Source organism: Andrographis paniculata, unplaced genomic scaffold (assembly GCF_009805555.1).
Source record: "Andrographis paniculata isolate CXL003 unplaced genomic scaffold, ASM980555v1 Contig32END, whole genome shotgun sequence".
Taxonomy (NCBI): domain Eukaryota; kingdom Viridiplantae; phylum Streptophyta; class Magnoliopsida; order Lamiales; family Acanthaceae; genus Andrographis; species Andrographis paniculata.
Genome location: NW_026137565.1, coordinates 915102 through 932625, shown reverse-complemented (window position 1 = coordinate 932625; position 17524 = coordinate 915102). Strand labels below are relative to the sequence as shown.

At 42.4% G+C, this 17524-nt stretch overlaps 1 protein-coding gene across 1 annotated transcript; it reads right to left on the bottom strand.

The window, feature by feature from the left end:
* Positions 1-699: 699 nt before the first annotated feature.
* On the bottom strand, positions 700-2550 carry LOC127247057 (uncharacterized). The gene is made up of 3 exons (XM_051268748.1): positions 2514-2550; positions 1770-1843; positions 700-993 (listed from the first exon to the last, which is right to left on the bottom strand). The coding sequence occupies exons 1-3, from the start codon at positions 2548-2550 to the stop codon at positions 700-702; spliced, it is 405 nt and encodes a 134-aa protein (XP_051124705.1).
* Between the last annotated feature and the right edge of the window lie 14974 nt (positions 2551-17524).

Below are 17524 nucleotides of genomic sequence, written 5' to 3'. Positions count from 1 at the left end.
ACAATCAGATCTTCAAGCCCCACTTGCTTTAGCTCATGCTTCAGCCCGTGCTTGAAGTTGCTCCAACCTGGGGGCAATTTCTCTATCATCACACTCGTGATGAACTTTTCTAGCAGTGGCATCTCCTTGCCGATAACAGAGAGAACAATATATTGAAATTCTTCCACTTGTTCGGCAACAGACTTGCCATCTACCATCTTATAGTCCACAAATCGGGCCACAACAAATATTTTAGACCCGGCATTCTCGGACTTATATTTTTTCTCAAAGGCATCCCACAGCCCTTTCGCACTCTTTATTTTGCAATATACATTATAAATAAAGTTAGAGAGACTAGCTAATATAGTATTTCTTGTCATGCAGTCTCCGTGTGCCCACGATGCATAATTCGCATGCGTCTGCTGATCCGCACCAGGCTCTGGGGTGATTGGGCCATCATGCAACACGAACATGACAAACCCAATCGCAGTCAGGTGGAAGAGCATCTTCTCATACCACCTCTTAAAGTCCACTCCCGTGAATGGTTGTGGAAGTTGTACATGGGGCATCATCTGTGGGCCGAGCCCAGGACCAACAGTTTGGGCCGCGAATGAAGTAGAGGGTGCGGCCACAAACCCAAGAAATCCCCCATATCCCCCAAGGGCAAATCCATAAAACAAAGGGCTACCCATAAAGGGACTGGCCCAAGTGGAGGAGCGACTACCTTATCTGCAGCTCCGGTGGTGGCTCCGGCGATTCCTCCGGCGGTGGCTCCGGCGATTCCTCCCGCGGAGGATTTGGAGACTCTTCCGGTGGAGATTCTGGCGATTCCTCCGGCGACGGCTCCGACGGTTCCTTCGGTGACTTTTCCGTCAGCGACTCCTCCGGCGGCGATTCTGGCGACGGCTCCGGCGACTTCTTTGGCGGTTCCTCTGGCGGCAGCTCCGGAGACTCCTCCGGTGGCGGCTCCGGAGGCGATTCCGGAGACTTCTCTGGCGGTGGCTCCGGCGGCGACTTCGGCAGGGACGATTATTCTCGCAAAGTAATATCTAATTTTCGATTGTTGGAATATATGGGTATTGTGAGAATGAACGTGAAACCGAGTTGAGGATGGATCCTCTTTCCGAAAATTAGATACGCCCCGGTAGTGCCTCCGGTGGCTGGTGTTCTAACCCAAAGATAAAACGGTTTCCGTCTCCAATGAGAGTGGCACCTCTAATCGTTGGAGCTCCGGCGAACAAAAACGAGAGAGGAACTGAGCTGGGGAGGTTTCCGGAAAGCTAGAAGAGATGAGAGAAGGAGAAAAGAGTTGTTGGTGTTGGTTCTTTAGAATGAAAGGGGAGACCCTTTATATAGGTGTCTCCACTCGGTCAAAATGGTAGGGGATCAATTACGATCATAACTACGACCTTAATTATCGATGTAATTTATTCTAAATTCAAACCTTCCGTTTGAAGCAGTCGTAATTGATTCTAATTAGAAACAAGCCCAAATCAATTGCCCAGATTCCATCGTTGCTGCTTCACACCTAACATTTCAGTTTTCACATTTGTTTATTATGGTTGTAAATGTTAATCATAAAATGGAGTAAAAAAGACAAACATTTTCCAGCAAAAACAAAAATTAGCCATCTGTAGAACTTAATGGTTAACATGCTGCTGTCTTGCTAATAATTTCTACAGAATTTTAAACTATCCAAACTAATCTAATACTCCAAATATTTTCAGCCGATATACAAATGCTAACTTTACAATTGAAGCCTAGAGTAATTAGTTGGGTTCGACTTAGACTTGAGCAGCTGAGCCATATGCTAATATACTCAGTAGAAGAGCTGATAACAGGCTATTGTAGTAATTCATCCAAACTGTTATCGAATTCTCGAACTAAGATAATGCAACCATTATCACTCAATTGAAATCGTGTCCTGGTGTTTTTCATTCTGCCAACACTAGACACAATATGAATCCCAAGTTATATAAATAAGAAAAGCAGGAACACATTCATGTATCATCCTTTCATGCTTAAAGTAATATTAGATAAGTTTAAGAAACTAAATGTGAATATTTCCCAAATATATTTATATATACATATATCATATTGAAGAGAAAAAATATAAAAAATTATCAACCAATTATAATGCAACATTACATATAATAACAAACCAAGAGATAAAAGAAGGATATTTAGAATGATATTTCTATTATATAAAGAAACCAATGTCGATGCCAAGAAAATTGATTAAATAGAAGTTGCAAGTCATTTTTCTCAAATATAAATTATTTAATATATATGAATATGCATCTAGATATTGCATGTCTTTTTTCTCAAATATAAATCAATATATATGTGTGTGTGCGCCAATTTCATTGTGCAATATTGTATTTCAAACAACTGCCGGACTGTAAACCAAAGTGTAGCCTTGCATTTCTTATGATTTGTACAGATCATATTAGAACCAGACCCGAGTGATAAAAATATATTTTGGCCAAAATTTTTTGTGATTGAACACCATGACGGTTATGATTACTACTTACTTGAAGGCCTGTTAGTGTTGCCGAATATGAGTTTCATCTATAGCTCCGACGCAATTCTAAAATAAGTGAATACTTGATAAAAAATTACAATATTTAATTTATCTTATAGATAATATTAGTAAAAGGATTCATACCTTAAAAATCTATCGCTCCTACACAATCCTAAAATAAGTGAATACTTAATAAAAAATTACAATATTTAATTTATCTTATAGATAATATTAGTAAAAGGATTCATACCTTAAAAAAAAAATGAAGGTTAAACATTGTACTTTTTTGAATTTTAACAGGTATCTCTACGGACCGCTTAATCATCATTTCTGGTGCTATAGTGTTCAACATCTTTAATGTTTTGTTGAAGTCTCGACTGGTCGCAAAATGCAAACGACGAAACCTTCGGTGAACATTACCATATTGATCGTTGCGTCCTACAATGATCAAGAATGTTGCCACCATTTCTTCTATATGTATTTTGTATGTTCCAGATGAGTTTTTTCTCTAGCGATAGTGCATAACTTTAGAAATGCATTTGGATACATCCTATATATTTGTCAAAAATTTTGTGGATCTCCATCGATTAAATCACGTAAAGAATGATATTCATTTATTGTAATTGGTCGCCGCTTGATAGAAGCTCCAATATGTTGAGGTATTATAGTAACATTTTTTAATAAAACTATCACCACCTTAATTGCCAACGTTAGGAGCCTAACATTTTCGTAAATCTCTATCTCCATTTTCTTCCTCTATTTCTTCTTTTAATAATTTACGAATTTCCATGCTTCATATAAAAATAGAAGCATATTAAATAAAATTAATTAAATCGCATATTATAAATTACACAAAATATATCAATTGAACACAAATTTAGAAATTCGTACGTTCAAATGCTTACAATTTCAAAAAATATGACTTAAATAATTATGAAAAACATAATTTATTAACTTTAAATATGTGCAAAAAATAAATTATTATTAAGAATCCCAACATAATAGTGATAAAAAAAAATCTTAATAGACTATTAGGTTCGGTCGGGGGTTTACCTAAAACGCACTTGACGAGTAGTGATTGCGGGTTCCTATGTTATCAAAAAAAAAAAAAAAAAAAAACAATTCCAATAAAACAGAGCATATTTTTTAGTACATTATTCAAATAATCACTACTCTCTCATCTTGTAAGTTATCCAATTAGCTATTTCCACAATAATCATCTTAAAAATTCCATCCTTTTTTTATTTGACATCAAATGCATTCAGGAGAATGTCTTCATCCAAATTTTGGATCTCTTTAATAGCATCCCAAATTGTATATGTTCTTTCTGTTTCTCATTTATCTAGTATAATATCTCTTTTTTTCTAAGAGATTATGAACTCCCTCAAAAGTGTTTGTTAGTTTTTTAATCTTTTCCATGAACTTTTTCTAAAAAATATTTTCATTAGAACTAGAATTTATTTCATACTAAGCTCTACTTCTTTTGGGTTGACTTCTTATTTGAGTTGAGACTTCAAGCACTTTAGGGAACTCTAAACATTGTGTAAAACCATGTGATGCATCATTTCTAGATAGTACTACAAACATCTTATTTCAGCATCATAATTCAAATCTTGTATGCGTATATCTCTATTTTCACATGTCTTAATGACCTTGTATCAGTAGCACCATCCAACCCAATAAATTTTTTTTTCCTACGACAAAAAAATTTCCTATAGCAAATTTCCAACTCTCCATAATCAGGACATTCTCTATAGCGCAAGTACGCATCCTTTGAGTGAGCCTAGCATAAACAAAAAATAAAAATAAAAATATTTACTCACTATATTATTAAAATAAATTAGTCCTATAACATTACTATAATATGATGCTTAATAAGTTTACCTCTAAGTACGCATCCTATACTTCATCTGAAGCTGTAAAATTTTTAGTCGTTTTGTCATACCCAAAACAAAAGCTAAACTTCATAAGATTTTAATAGTGGTTTAGGATGTTTGTTGTTACGATCGGTTGCATGACCATAAAAAAATATATTTTTATTACGGGTACAATGACGTAAAAAAAGGATGAATAATGTAACAAAAAGTGGTTTATAGATGTTTGTTGTTACGACCGGTTTTTTGACCATAAAAAAGTATATTTTTATTACAGGTTCAATGGCGTAACTAAAAATCGTAACAAAAACCGTACTCTGACCAGCGATCACTCTAAGTTTTTTGTAATGCAAGAAATTTTCATAACAAATATCGTAACTAAAAACTCTATCACATGCGCGGAAAGCTTGACTTTTGATTAGGAGAGAAAATTTGTAACTGTTACGTACGAAATTTAGAATTAGGTTAAAAGCCCAAGGTAAAAAGAAGAATGGGCCTGGCAATAGGGTTGATTGAACTGGCTGAAGGACACCGTGAGGAAATCAAGGAAAATAAATTTATTTATTTATTTCTAAGGAAAATACAGGACGGAAAGACCTCAGGACGGAAGGTTCTTAGGTCGGTAGGTCCTCAGGACGGAAAGACCTCAGGATGGAAGGTTCTTAGGTCGGTAGGTCCTCAGGACGGAAAGACCTCAGGTCGGAAGGTCTTCAGGTCGGGAGGCCCTCAAGATGGAAAGACCTCAAGTCGGAAGGTCTTCAGGTCGGAAGGTCCGCAAGACGGAAAGACCTCAAGTCGGAAGGTCTTCAGGTCGGGAGGTCCGCAAGACGGAAAGACCTCAAGTCGGAAAGACCTCAGGACGGAAGGTTCTTAGGTCGGTAGGTCCTCAGGACGGAAAGACCTCAGGATGAAAGGTTCTTAGGTCGGTAGGTCCTCAGGACGGAAAGACCTCGGGTCGGAAGGTCTTCAGGTCGGGAGGCCCTCAAGATGGAAAGACCTCAAGTCGGAAGGTCTTCAGGTCGGAAGGTCCGCAAGACGGAAAGACCTCAAGTCGGAAGGTCTTCAGGTCGGGAGGTCCGCAAGACGGAAAGACCTCAAGTCGGAAGGTCTTCAGGTCGGGAGGTCCGCAAGACGGAAAGACGATGAGTCGGAAGGTTTTCAAGTCGGGAGGTCCTCGAGACGGAAAGTCGTCGAGATGGGATATCCGCAGGTCGGGTAAACTGTAGGTCGGATAGAAGGAGGAGTCGGACAAACGCGGAGGCCTTTGATCAAAGACAGGGGGCGGTTGATATGGAGGTCGGCCCAAGTGGGGTCGGGCGAAGAAGTAGGTCGGACGAAGGACGAAGTCGGGCCAAAAGGGCGGAAGGTCTGTGGTCGGCTCAAGGAGTGAAATATAGGGAATTTTGGTCTGCTGGGGACACGTGTCAGCATGAGAAAGGTTGGAAGACGGTTGAGAAGGAGACGTTGTAACCGTTCGGGTGACGGTTTTCAGTACGGTTTCCCAGGGAATATTTAAGGATTTGGATCATCATTTGGCAAGGCATCTTCAATCAACTTCAACAAAGCAAAGTCAGATTTGGGGATCACCACTTTAAATTTCAGTCTTTTATTTTCCAGTTTAGTTTCTGTACCGTACAGTGTTTAGAGATTCCTAATCTCAGGCACTAATTAATCAAGTTTAAGGATATTTTCTATATCTTTGAATTTTACTTTATTTTTGTTGAAAAATTACATCAACAAATTGGCGACCACAGTGGGAGCAAGACAAAATTGCTCATTCCAATTCCGGCGATAATTTCATACGTCTTAGATCCGGCCGAATCATCGGAAGGGTTATGGCAGGTTCACAACCGCAATCATCTTCGACACCGGTGGGAGAATCCGTTCCACCACCCATTGTGCCAAATGCCGGGGAAATCCCACAACCACCAACTGATTGGTGGTCTTATGTTCAACAAATGAACAACCAGCATACCTTGGTTATGCAGAATATGTTGCGTGAGCAACAAACGAACATGTTGCGTGAGCAACAGAGTCAGTTGCAGAACATGATAGATCAAGCACTGTCAAGGGTTAGTCTTCAACCCACTCAAACGCCACCAGGAGTGTCACCGTCCAGACCACAGGCAAATTTCGCAGGGCCATCATTCGTGGATAGTACATTCCCAAGTGCCACAAATCCCAACCGAATGGATAGGGGAAAATCTCCTTTGACTTTTCCCAACAATGTTCCACTGGGACCAAGGGTTACCAATCCGCAGCCGAGCAATACAAGGGAGGACAGGCCTGAAGGATATATACATGATCCTATTCATATTCCTGTGCAGGATCCGTTCCAAGTTCCTGATCATCAACGCTTTCATGTAGATCCTGACGAGATTGCACATATATTAAGGGATCAGTATGGATTAACTCCTTAGATGGCTAACCGCCCTGCATATCAGAGACCTTTCCCAGAAAGGATCATTAATGAACACCCTCTCCCAAGGAATTTTCGACCACCCGACTTTCATGCATTCTCAGGGGAGGACGGATCTTCCACCATAGAACATGTTGGTCGGTTCACAGCACAATTAGGAGAAGTTGGCAATAACCCTTTTTATAAGTTACAGCTGTTTGGTTTATCTCTTACTAGAACGGCGTTTTCGTGGTTTGTAAGTTTGCCTCCAGGACAAATTCAGACATGGGAAGGACTGGAGATGGCATTTCACGCTAGATTCTTTAATCCTTTACCAGTTGTTTCTTTAACTGATTTACTTGAATTGAGACAGTATCCAGAAGAAACTGCTTCACAGTTTATAGAAAGGGTGCGATTGATGAAGGGACGATGTCCTACGGTAATCAGTGAGAAAGAGATGACCAATTTAGTGGTCCGGAATATGCATAATCGTTTAAGAAAGGCACTCACTGCCCTGGATGTTGAGGATTTGGCAAGTCTTGCATCCAAGGCAGGACGTCTAGAGTCTTTGTTCAGAGAGGAAGATCAGCATAACAGGCGTAATAGAGGCCAACATATGGCGAGTATGGGAACAGAAACATGCGACTTTGATTTTAATCAGTCAGAAGAGATGGCAGCCGAAATCCTTTCTGGAAAACCGTATGTATGTCCTAAATTGAAGCCAGTACCAGGATCTGAAGGAAAGGAGCAACCGACCTTTGATAGTTCGAAAGCTGATGAAATCTTTGATATCCTACTGACTGATGGGCAGATCCGTATTCCAAAGGGCCAAAGACTTGCCACTAAAGAAGAAATCAAAGGGAGACCATATTGTAAGTGGCATAATTCTTTCACACACACTACAAGTCAGTGTACTCATTTTAGGAAGGAAATTCAAAAGGCCATCAAGACAGGTCGGCTCAAATACATCACTCTAGGTGTAGACCAGCAACCGTTTCCGAATGTAACAACGGCAATGGTTGACATCCAACCAAGTTCGGAAACAAGGAAAAGTTCGGCCAACGATGGACAAAAAGGGGAACGAAACCAGCCAAGCCCCGAAACAAAAAAAGGAAGTCGGCCAAACAGCAGCCGACCGGAAGAACGACTCAAAATTTGTGAGAAGCCAGTTGCTGAAAAGTGGGACCATCCAGATGGTTCTTTTAATGTGGAGGTGAAAGAAAAGGTTTTGATACGTGATCACCCGACCAGAAAAACAGGGTCGGTCGGGAGCAATTGGGCTCGAAATAAAAAGCCTTTACCAGTTGATATAGACCCTCGTTTCCCGGGTATGAATCGTACACAGATTCGCAATGCCAAACGCAGGTATGCTGCAAAGTATAGGAAAAGAGGTCCTTCAGCAAAACAACTAACCGACGAACAAAAAGCAGCCGACCACTTGGCAGGAGATCAGTCCATTCGGATCTTTACAGAACAAAGCGACCAACGAGCAGGGAGTAACCATTCAGTCTCCAGTTGGTCGGTCCAGTCGGGTCTGGTCAGGAAAGCAACCGAATGACGGATTAGGCGCTTCCGACCATACCAAAAGAAGTTCGTCGGGACTGGGGAAAGGTAAAGGTGTGGCAGATGAAATAATTAAAGGTTTTAGATGCCAACATTGTGAACGAATCAACATCAATCCATCTCTTGAAGAATTCCGTATCGAATCTTTGACGGTTCAATCTCGATCTCGGGATAAGACAAAGGAAGAAGTGGTACCTACAGAGGAAAATTCAAGATCTGTTAAATCTCGTCTGGGACCACGAATCCCTTGTCGAATGACAGAGATTAACCAGATGAGTGATGAACCGACGTGGGCGAGTCTGGTAGATGATACTATGGACGAACCTTTATGGGCATTCTTGGCAGATGACGAATTAGAGGAAACAGAGTGGGCAAAGAGTACAGATTCTGAGCCTCAGTCGGAAGCACCTTCAATTGTGTTTCCTCCTATTCCAGAGGGTGCGAACTCCCATTTGAAACCTCTGTATGTTAATGCTCACATTTGTGGGAAACCAATCACAAAGGTTTTCGTGGATAATGGAGCAGTCTTTAATGTTATGCCATTGAAGACTCTCAAGAAGCTAGGGAAAGGAATTCATGATCTGTCCCCTGTGGAATTCGAAATGACAAGTTTTACAGGGCAACCGACCAAGCCTGAAGGTATGATGGTTGCCACAATTGAGGTCGGACCAAAGAAAATTTCCACTGTTTTCTTTATTGTGGACGCAGATACTACATACTCTCTTTTGCTGGGACGAGATTGGATTCATGCCTCTCAATGTGTGCCATCAACCTTGCACCAACAGTTAATGTTCTGGGAAGGAAATCAGGTCTTTAAAATGGAAGCGAATGACAACCCATTCGACGTAACAGAACAAGTGGAAGAGTCAGTGTTTTATTCTAGTCATTTGGCTCCGATGTCTCAGTTGTATATGGCCAGGGAATACCCAAACAAGGGTTATAAAGTCACTGGCCAGAACTCGATGTTCTATTAAAAGAACACCTTTATTGTATGGCTCATGATAAAGCCACACCCATTTCCGTATAAGTTGTTTGTTATGGAAGATACAACTTTAGAAGTATGTAGTTCTCTTATTAATAAGTTCTATTTAAAACAGTTATTACATAAAGTAGAAAATAATAAAGAGATTCTGGATGTTCACCTCCAAGAAGATGAACAATTTCGTTGGCCCGACTTATTAGAAAAAACAGAACCAACAGCTTCATCACAAGACCCGTTATTGGAGTTTAATTTAGGAACCGAATTGGTTCCAAAAGTGATCAGGTTAAGTGGTTATTTGTCTAAAGAGCAACAAACAATGATGCTTGAAGTTATTAGAAACAACATTGATTGTTTAGCGTGGGATTATTCAGAGATGCCTGGTTTGACAAGAAGTCTAATAGAGCATCGATTGCCTATCAAAGAAGGTTGTAAACCTTACAAACAACCTCCAAGGCGAATGAGCCCAGATCTGATGCCTCAAATCAAGGAAGAAATCCAAAAACTTCTCAAAGTGGGTTTTATTCACCTTGCCGTTATGCGGAGTGGCTGGCTAATATTGTGCCAGTGGTCAAGAAAAATGGTAAGATTAGGATATGCATCGACTTCAGGGATTTGAATCTAGCTACCCCTAAGGACGAATATGTGATGCCTATGGCCGACATGTTGATAGATGCAGCAGCAGGGCATAAAATCCTTAGTCTGATGGATGGTTATGCAGGTTATAACCAAATATTCTTGGCAGAAGAAGACATTCCTAAGACAGCATTCAGATGCCCAGGGGCTTTGGGTATTTATGAATGGACAGTCATGCCATTCGGGTTAAAGAATGCAGGGGCAACTTACCAAAGAGCCATGAATTCAATCTTTCATGATTTAATTGGCAGATCTATGGAAGTGTATATTGATGATGTTATAGTTAAATCTGCCAGTTTTGACGAACATTTGAGAGATCTTGAAGAGGCATTTGAAAGAATGAAGAAGTACAAGTTGAAGATGAATCCAACCAAATGTGCTTTTGGAATATCAGCCGGGAGCTTTCTAGGATTCTTAGTTCATGAGAGAGGAATTGAAATTGATGCCAATAAGGCTAAAGCCATTCTTGATAGTCGGCCACCCAAGACGGTTAAAGAAATCCAAAGTCTGTTGGGTAAGGTGAATTATTTGAGGCGTTTCATTTCTAATGCTGCTGGCAAGGTCAGACCCATTACTAAATTGTTGAAAGCTGGAAAAATTGCCTTTGAATGGGGTCCCGACCAACAAACGGCTTTAGATGCTATCAAGCAGGCATTGGTTCACCCTCCAGTCTTGATGCCTCCTAAACAAGGTCGGCCACTCAAACTTTATTTGGCAAATACATATGAAGTGGTTAGTTGTTTATTGGCGCAGGATGGTGATGACGGGAAGGAAAGGGCAATTTACTATCTCAGTAAAACCCTTACAGGACCAGAACTGAATTACACTATGCCAGAAAAAATGTGTTATTCATTGGTCTTCGCTTGCACTAAACTCGAGCATTATTTGCTGCCCAGAAGAGTTGAGGTCATATCAAAGGTGGATCTCATCAAATTGATTTTACAGAGACCTACTATGAAGGGCAGACTCATGAAATGGGCCATCAAATTGGCTCCTTTCGATCTTCAACATTCCCCGCTGAGGGCAATTAAGGGACAAGCAGTAGCCGACTTCTTGGCAGAATTCTCACAAGTCGGGTATTCTCTTTGTGATAGTGTCCGACCATTTAGTTGTTCATCATATCTGGATAATCTACAGGTCGGATGTGTGCCTTATATAAGTACCAGAACATGGTTGATGTTCTTTGATGGTTCTACCTCTGGAAACAAATCGGGGGCAGGGGTCTTTTTGCAAGGACCTGATGGTCAAAAGATCAACTTACAACTACGATTGGAATCCATGACCCATAATTCGGCAGAATATGAAGCTTTAATTTTGGGTTTGGAGGCTTTAATTGCCAGGAAGGTCCAGTCTGTAATCATAAGGGGGGATTCTCAATTAGTAGTCAACCAGGTAAACAATCAATATGTTTGCAATTACCCTCATCTTCGCAGATACAGGGACATTGTGAGTCGGTTACTGACAAAAATCTCAGAAGTAATAATTGAGTTCATTCCGAGGAAAGAAAACCAACGTGCTGATGAATTGGCTCAAAGGGCATGTAAAGGAATTCTGGAGGATATGTGGTCGGAGGTCAAGTCGGGCATAGAAGGAAAGACAGACCCGATCTGCGAAGTTATGGTCGGGCAGGAGACTATCGGACAGGACCCCGACTGCGAAGTTATGGTCGAGCAGGAGACTGTCGGACAGGAGCCCGACTGCGAAACAGTGCCCGATTGGAGAACAGAGCTTATCCTGTATTTACAGAATCCTGGTGCGAGTGTTTCAATTGCGACACGATTGAAGGCTTTACGTTTTCAATTGATAAATGGAATTTTGTACAAGAGATCATTTGAAGGTTTACTTTTGAAATGCTTGGGATCTAAAGAAGCTCTAGAAGTGATGACAGAAGTACATGGTGGGATATGTGGAGCTCATCGAGCAGGTCTGAATATGAGATGGGCCATTCATCGTTTGGGGTTTTTCTGGCCAAAGATTTTTGAAGATTGCATACAATTTGCCAAGGGCTGTCAGGAATGTCAAAGACATGGAAACTTAAACCATTTGCCAGTAACCGAATTGCAATTTTTGGCAAAACCATGGCCTTTTAAATCATGGGCTATGGATATTATTGGTAAGATACATCCTGCTTCATCGAAACATCATTGTTTCATATTGGTCGCGACTGATTACTTTACCAAATGGGTAGAAGCAGTTGCTTTGAAAAATGTGGATCAGAAAGAAGTGATAGACTTCGTTTTGAACCAAATTATTTACAGATATGGTATTCCTCAGTCTATAACAACCGACCAAGGCTTGGTCTTTACAGGGGAAAAGTTCTCTAATTTCTTGGCAGAATTCGGTGTTCGGTTACATCATTCTTCACCTTATTATCCCCAAGCCAATGGACAGGCGGAAGCAGCAAATAAGATTATCATTGGGATTATAAAGAAGATGATTGAAGGGAACCCAAGAAAGTGGCATTTGTTATTGTCTCAGGCTTTATGGGCACATAGAAATACCAGAAATACGGCCACAGGGTTCTCACCTTACCAACTTACGTTTGGCCAAGATGCTGTTTTACCAGCCGAAATTCGAGTATCATCTGGCCGAACAGAATTTACTGATAGTGATCTTACAAAGGAATACCAACAACTTATGTTGCAGCAGTTAGAAGATTTGGATGTTAACCGTCTCCATGCAATAGATCGAAGTGTGAAACAGAGTGAAATCAGAGCAAGGAGTTACGGAAAGAAAGTTCTTCACAGGACATTCCAAAAAGGAGACCTAGTCTGGAAGACCATTCTTCCTACATATAAGAAAACTGATCAATTGGGAAAGTGGTCACCGAATTGGGAAGGACCATACATTGTTCAAAAAGATATTGGAAATGGCGCGTTCATTATTGTAAATCATGAAGGTAGAAGAGTACATGATTGTATTAATGCTAAATATCTGAAGAGGTATTATCCTGCCTTTTCAGATAACAAAACTGCCTGAAACAAAATATTATTCAGAACCCATTTATGGGGTTCGAACCTACGGAAAGGTTCATTTCTGTTAGTCATCGTGTAGTTGTGAGAAATTTTCTGTCTCTGAATCAGACTTTTCATCCCAGTGAGTGGATATTAGCTCTGGTTCTTCTTCAATAAGATCTTCCAAGTCTGGTCGGTACCTTTCCCATTGGCTTTGCATGTCATCTAGATCTTGATGGGTACGTGCTTGCATGTCTGTTAGGGCTTGATGTTCACGGTCAACAATGGTACGCAATCTTGAAAAGACTTTTCGTTGATTGGAAAATATGTTATCCCAACCAAGGTCTGGAAGTATGGTTGCTGCATGATTTTCAATCATTTCCATGTGATGATGGAGATCAGGAATGCGGCTGAGGATGTCACGAAGAGGTTCATATCCCTCAATGATTTTTTCCATCAGGCGGATGACGCGATGAATAGTTCTTCTACCTCGTTGGGAGAATCGGAATTTGAAGTCTAGTTGCTTGAGTATATATAACAAGTCTTCTGCATGGCCTCCAATAGGGTGATTACCCACAAAGAAGGGTTGGAGAACACCTTCCCAGTTGCTTGATGGAACATGAGGTCGGTCATTCGCCATGTTTGTTAATACGTCAGGTGTTTTGATTTTTCGAATATGCCTTAGAATGTGTTTCTTAAAATGTGAGAAACAGTGTTCTTTTAAAGAAGGAGTTTGTTTCGTTTCCTATAAAGTTGGGAATTGAAAGGTGATCCTTGTTTTGAGAGAAGAAAGAAAAAATGGATTACTAAGTCAATTGTTGTTACAAAGGGGGAAGTATTACAACAGTGCCCCTAGGGCAGTTTTTATATGGGTCCATTTGATTTCATCCCTGGATAGCCTTCTGGTATTGGCAGCCGTCTGATATCTTATGATGAATTGGGATCGGGCTTGGGTTTTCAGCTCTTGATCCAATTCAGCTTCATTCTTGGTGTACTGCTCAATCAGACGCTGCTCATTGATAATTTGCTTATCCAGGGTAGACTGTTCTTTTCTCAGCTCCCGCAATTCTGCCTCCTTTTTCTGAATAGCTTCATCAACTTGAGCTTTCGTGTTAAGGAGACCACCCAGCCTTCCAGTAGTCTGCTGGAGGGATTCTCGGGTCTTAGCCAAAGAATTCTCCAGCGCTGTTTGATCGAAGTCGGGCTGGGGGGTTTCGGCTGACAGGAGTCCAATGACTAATACTTCAGTCTTGAGCTCTGTAAGTCTTTCCATCAGCCGATGCAGAATGGGGACGGCTGGTGATTCCGTTGGAGTGTAATAAAGAAGGCCACCAACCGTCTGAATGAGCTTGTCCAATAAGTCGGACCTTAATTCGGACAGGGGACGGTTAATGGCCTCAGTGAACACAGTCTGGGCCTCCGCTGGAACCGGAACAGTCGATAGGACAGCTAAGTCCGAAGGCCCCTGCAAGTCCTACAATGTCAATAAATATTCCAAGGGAGTTGCAAATTTGTTCGGAGAAAATATGTGGTACCTCTGGGCGGACTGCTGTCAGTGAGGGGGGCAGCAATGAGGTCGGTCGAGTTGGGCAGACAGCTGGTATAACAGCAGCCGACTCGTCGGCTGCTGCGAATGGTCGCTGAGGTGCCGACCTGGGTCCCTATGGAAAGTAGTATTTGAAACAGTTAGTGTTTTTCGAAAGAAAAGTTATGGCATGGATTGGTCTAATCTTACCAAATTCACAGAAGTCTCCGAATCGGATGAAGACATTTCTTCCATTTCTGGAGGTTGGGCTGCCACAGGTGGTTCTTCTGCCTGCCATTCGATGGCTAGAGGGAGCGCCGCTGCTGGTAGGGCGGCTGCAGGTTGGACGGCTACCTCTAGAGCCACTGGGGCACCTTCGATTTCGGGATCAGCAGCATCAGGGATGTCGTTTTGAGGGTCAGCTTCGGCGAGGGCGGCTGGTTCTTCCTTTGACATAGATGAGTCTGATGCCATGTATGGCGGCCGACCCATCTGGGAAGTAGTCCCCTCGCTGTCAGAAGAGACCCCTGCTGCTGATGGGATGGGTGAAGGTGTCTGTGGAAAAATCATGAAGATGTTTGTTGTTAAATATATTAAGGTTGATCATCCGAATCCTAAGTCTTGCTGATAAAGGAACTTACTGGTTCTATAGGCACTGCTGGTAAAGATTGTCTCCTGGTCGGGGGCCTGGCCCGACCACTCCTCGGTACGGGAGGAAGAGTTTGCCTCCGCGTCGGGTCCTCCGCCCGACTGCTCATTGGCAAATTGGTCTGGACCAAAGGCCCGATTGAATGGTCGGTTGGTGCTGGCGTCGGTTGCATGGTCGATGTCACCAAGGTCGGTTCTGGGGAATGAAATGAGTAAAATCAAAGTTACGATATAGTGAATTGGTTCACGGTGTTAAGAAACATTACCAATTCGGGGTCGGGTCCTTGCTGACGTCCTATTTATTCCAAGGTCTGCTAGTGTTTGCTGGTCGGTCTCCGAGGTCGGGGGTGTTTGCAGCTGGGAAGTTTTTCTTTTGCGCGTGGGACCACCAGATCCGATTCCCGGGGCGGTTGTTTGTTGTTGGGTGCTAGTATGTCTCGCCGCCCCTAGAACCAATCCTTGGGGAGGAAGGAGTATGTTCAGCAACCGACCCTCATCAGGGGATATCAGGGACCATACAACCGACCACCATTCATTGAAAGTATCTACGATCTCAGGGTTGGAGCGGAAAGGAATATAAGAATTGGAAATTATATACGTGGTGAGCTGGGAGATATAAGAAGGGATTGAATTAGGAAGGACTCGTCGGTCGGGACTTTGAAAAATTATTTGGGGACACGCGACGGGTCCAGGGATACCTTGGCAACAGCCCAACTGGCGCGCCATGAATTGAGGTTCATAGTTAAAAGTGTAAAAAGTTTTCTGCCCTTTTTTATCAAGTTTCTTGCTACTAAAAAGAGACCTGGGTTTGAGGGCGACGTCCCAGGCGAAAGGATAGGTGGGATGAGGACAAGGCTCAGGAGTCGGAAGCGGGTTTGGTACTGGAAAGGGCCAAAAATGGTCGGGAGCATAACCCGCATACTTTTTATACATAGAAAATCGAGAGTTACTGCGGGTATCTGTTAAAATGGCGGTTATTATGGGATCGGAAGATTGGAGTTTATTGCGTCCTGAGCAGAGTCGGTTGAGGACTAATCCTAAATGTTTTTCAGATGTTGGCATAGTGGGCGGAGATCCTAAGTTAAACGCGTTGGGGAAGTAAAGACGGAACCAAAGTTCTAAAAACCAAAAAGGACCCGACGCGGCAGTGTCTAATTTCCTATTATCGTTATCTGTTAAACGAAGGCTAACCTTGGTGAGTCCTTCAAACAGATTGGCTAAAAATAGAGTACCAAGGGAGAAGAACCGACCTGACGCAATATGAATGGCCAGGTCGAGGTGAGAAGGAAGAACACTTTTGGAAGGGGAAACAATGACGTACCTACAAAGCCAGAACAGGATAAAGGCAGTATGCTCCCGGTCGGTTACAGGAGTCCCTGGAGCCCCTTGCTGGTCGGTTGCGAACTTTGTCCAACCCCATTCCTTCACACCTTGTAAAGACCATCCCGGATGGTCTTCTGATGGCTCCTGCCCATCTAGGGCTCCCATTACAGGATCTTCACCCACGACTGGGAGATGTGCGATCATGGCCACGTCCATAAGAGTTGGGCCAAAGGGGGCCGATGGCAAAAGGAAAGTCCCATTTTCCGCATTCCAGAAGGCGGACATGGCCAACAGCACCTTCTCATGCAGGTTGATAGGCATGGTGGACAGTAGTATTGCTTGGTCGATCTTTTGGGATCGCCATTGGGTCTGGAAGTGTTCTGCTACTCGTCGATACCAAGCACGATACAGATCTTTTGGGTCTGTGAGATGGGTCTTGATGCTGTCTCGGATGCGAACTGCTTGGTAGTTGGGATTGTTGATAGCCAAGGAGTTGCGAGATTCCAAAACTTCCCTCATCCGATTTGAATCTTCAGGAGTAGTGCAATATGGACGGATCGTCGGAGTTAGTACTTTCGAGGCTGAAAATGGACCTTCTGGAAGGGTTCCGTCGAAAGGGAGGGCAGGAATGTATTGATTCGCCATAGTTAGAATGTTTTGGGATTGTGATTCACACAGGCTTGTATTGCGAAGAAGGAAGTTAACCAGGAGTGTTGCAGTAACTGGTGTAGTTGCTAAGGAGGTAGTGCTTTATGAACTTCCAAACATTGATTGTTAAATGGCGTTTGAAAGTCCCTTGGCGGCGGGCAAGTTGTTACGTACGAAATTTAGAATTAGGTTAAAAGCCCAAGGTAAAAAGAAGAATGGGCCTGGCAATAGGGTTGATTGAACTGGCTGAAGGACACCGTGAGGAAATCAAGGAAAATAAATTTATTTATTTATTTCTAAGGAAAATACAGGACGGAAAGACCTCAGGACGGAAGGTTCTTAGGTCGGTAGGTCCTCAGGACGGAAAGACCTCAGGATGGAAGGTTCTTAGGTCGGTAGGTCCTCAGGACGGAAAGACCTCAGGTCGGAAGGTCTTCAGGTCGGGAGGCCCTCAAGATGGAAAGACCTCAAGT

Bases quoted from the DNA above. Each gene is read 5' to 3' on its own strand.
- LOC127247057 (XM_051268748.1), bottom strand. From the start codon at position 2,550: ATGAAACTCATATTCGGCAACACTAACAGGCCTTCAA. The intron at 1,844-2,513 runs GTAAGTAGTAAT...ATTCGATAACAG, and splicing joins CAACACTAACAGGCCTTCAA to TTTGGATGAATTACTACAAT. The intron at 994-1,769 runs GTCTAAGTCGAA...TCCCTGCCGAAG, and splicing joins CATATGGCTCAGCTGCTCAA to TCGCCGCCGGAGCCACCGCC.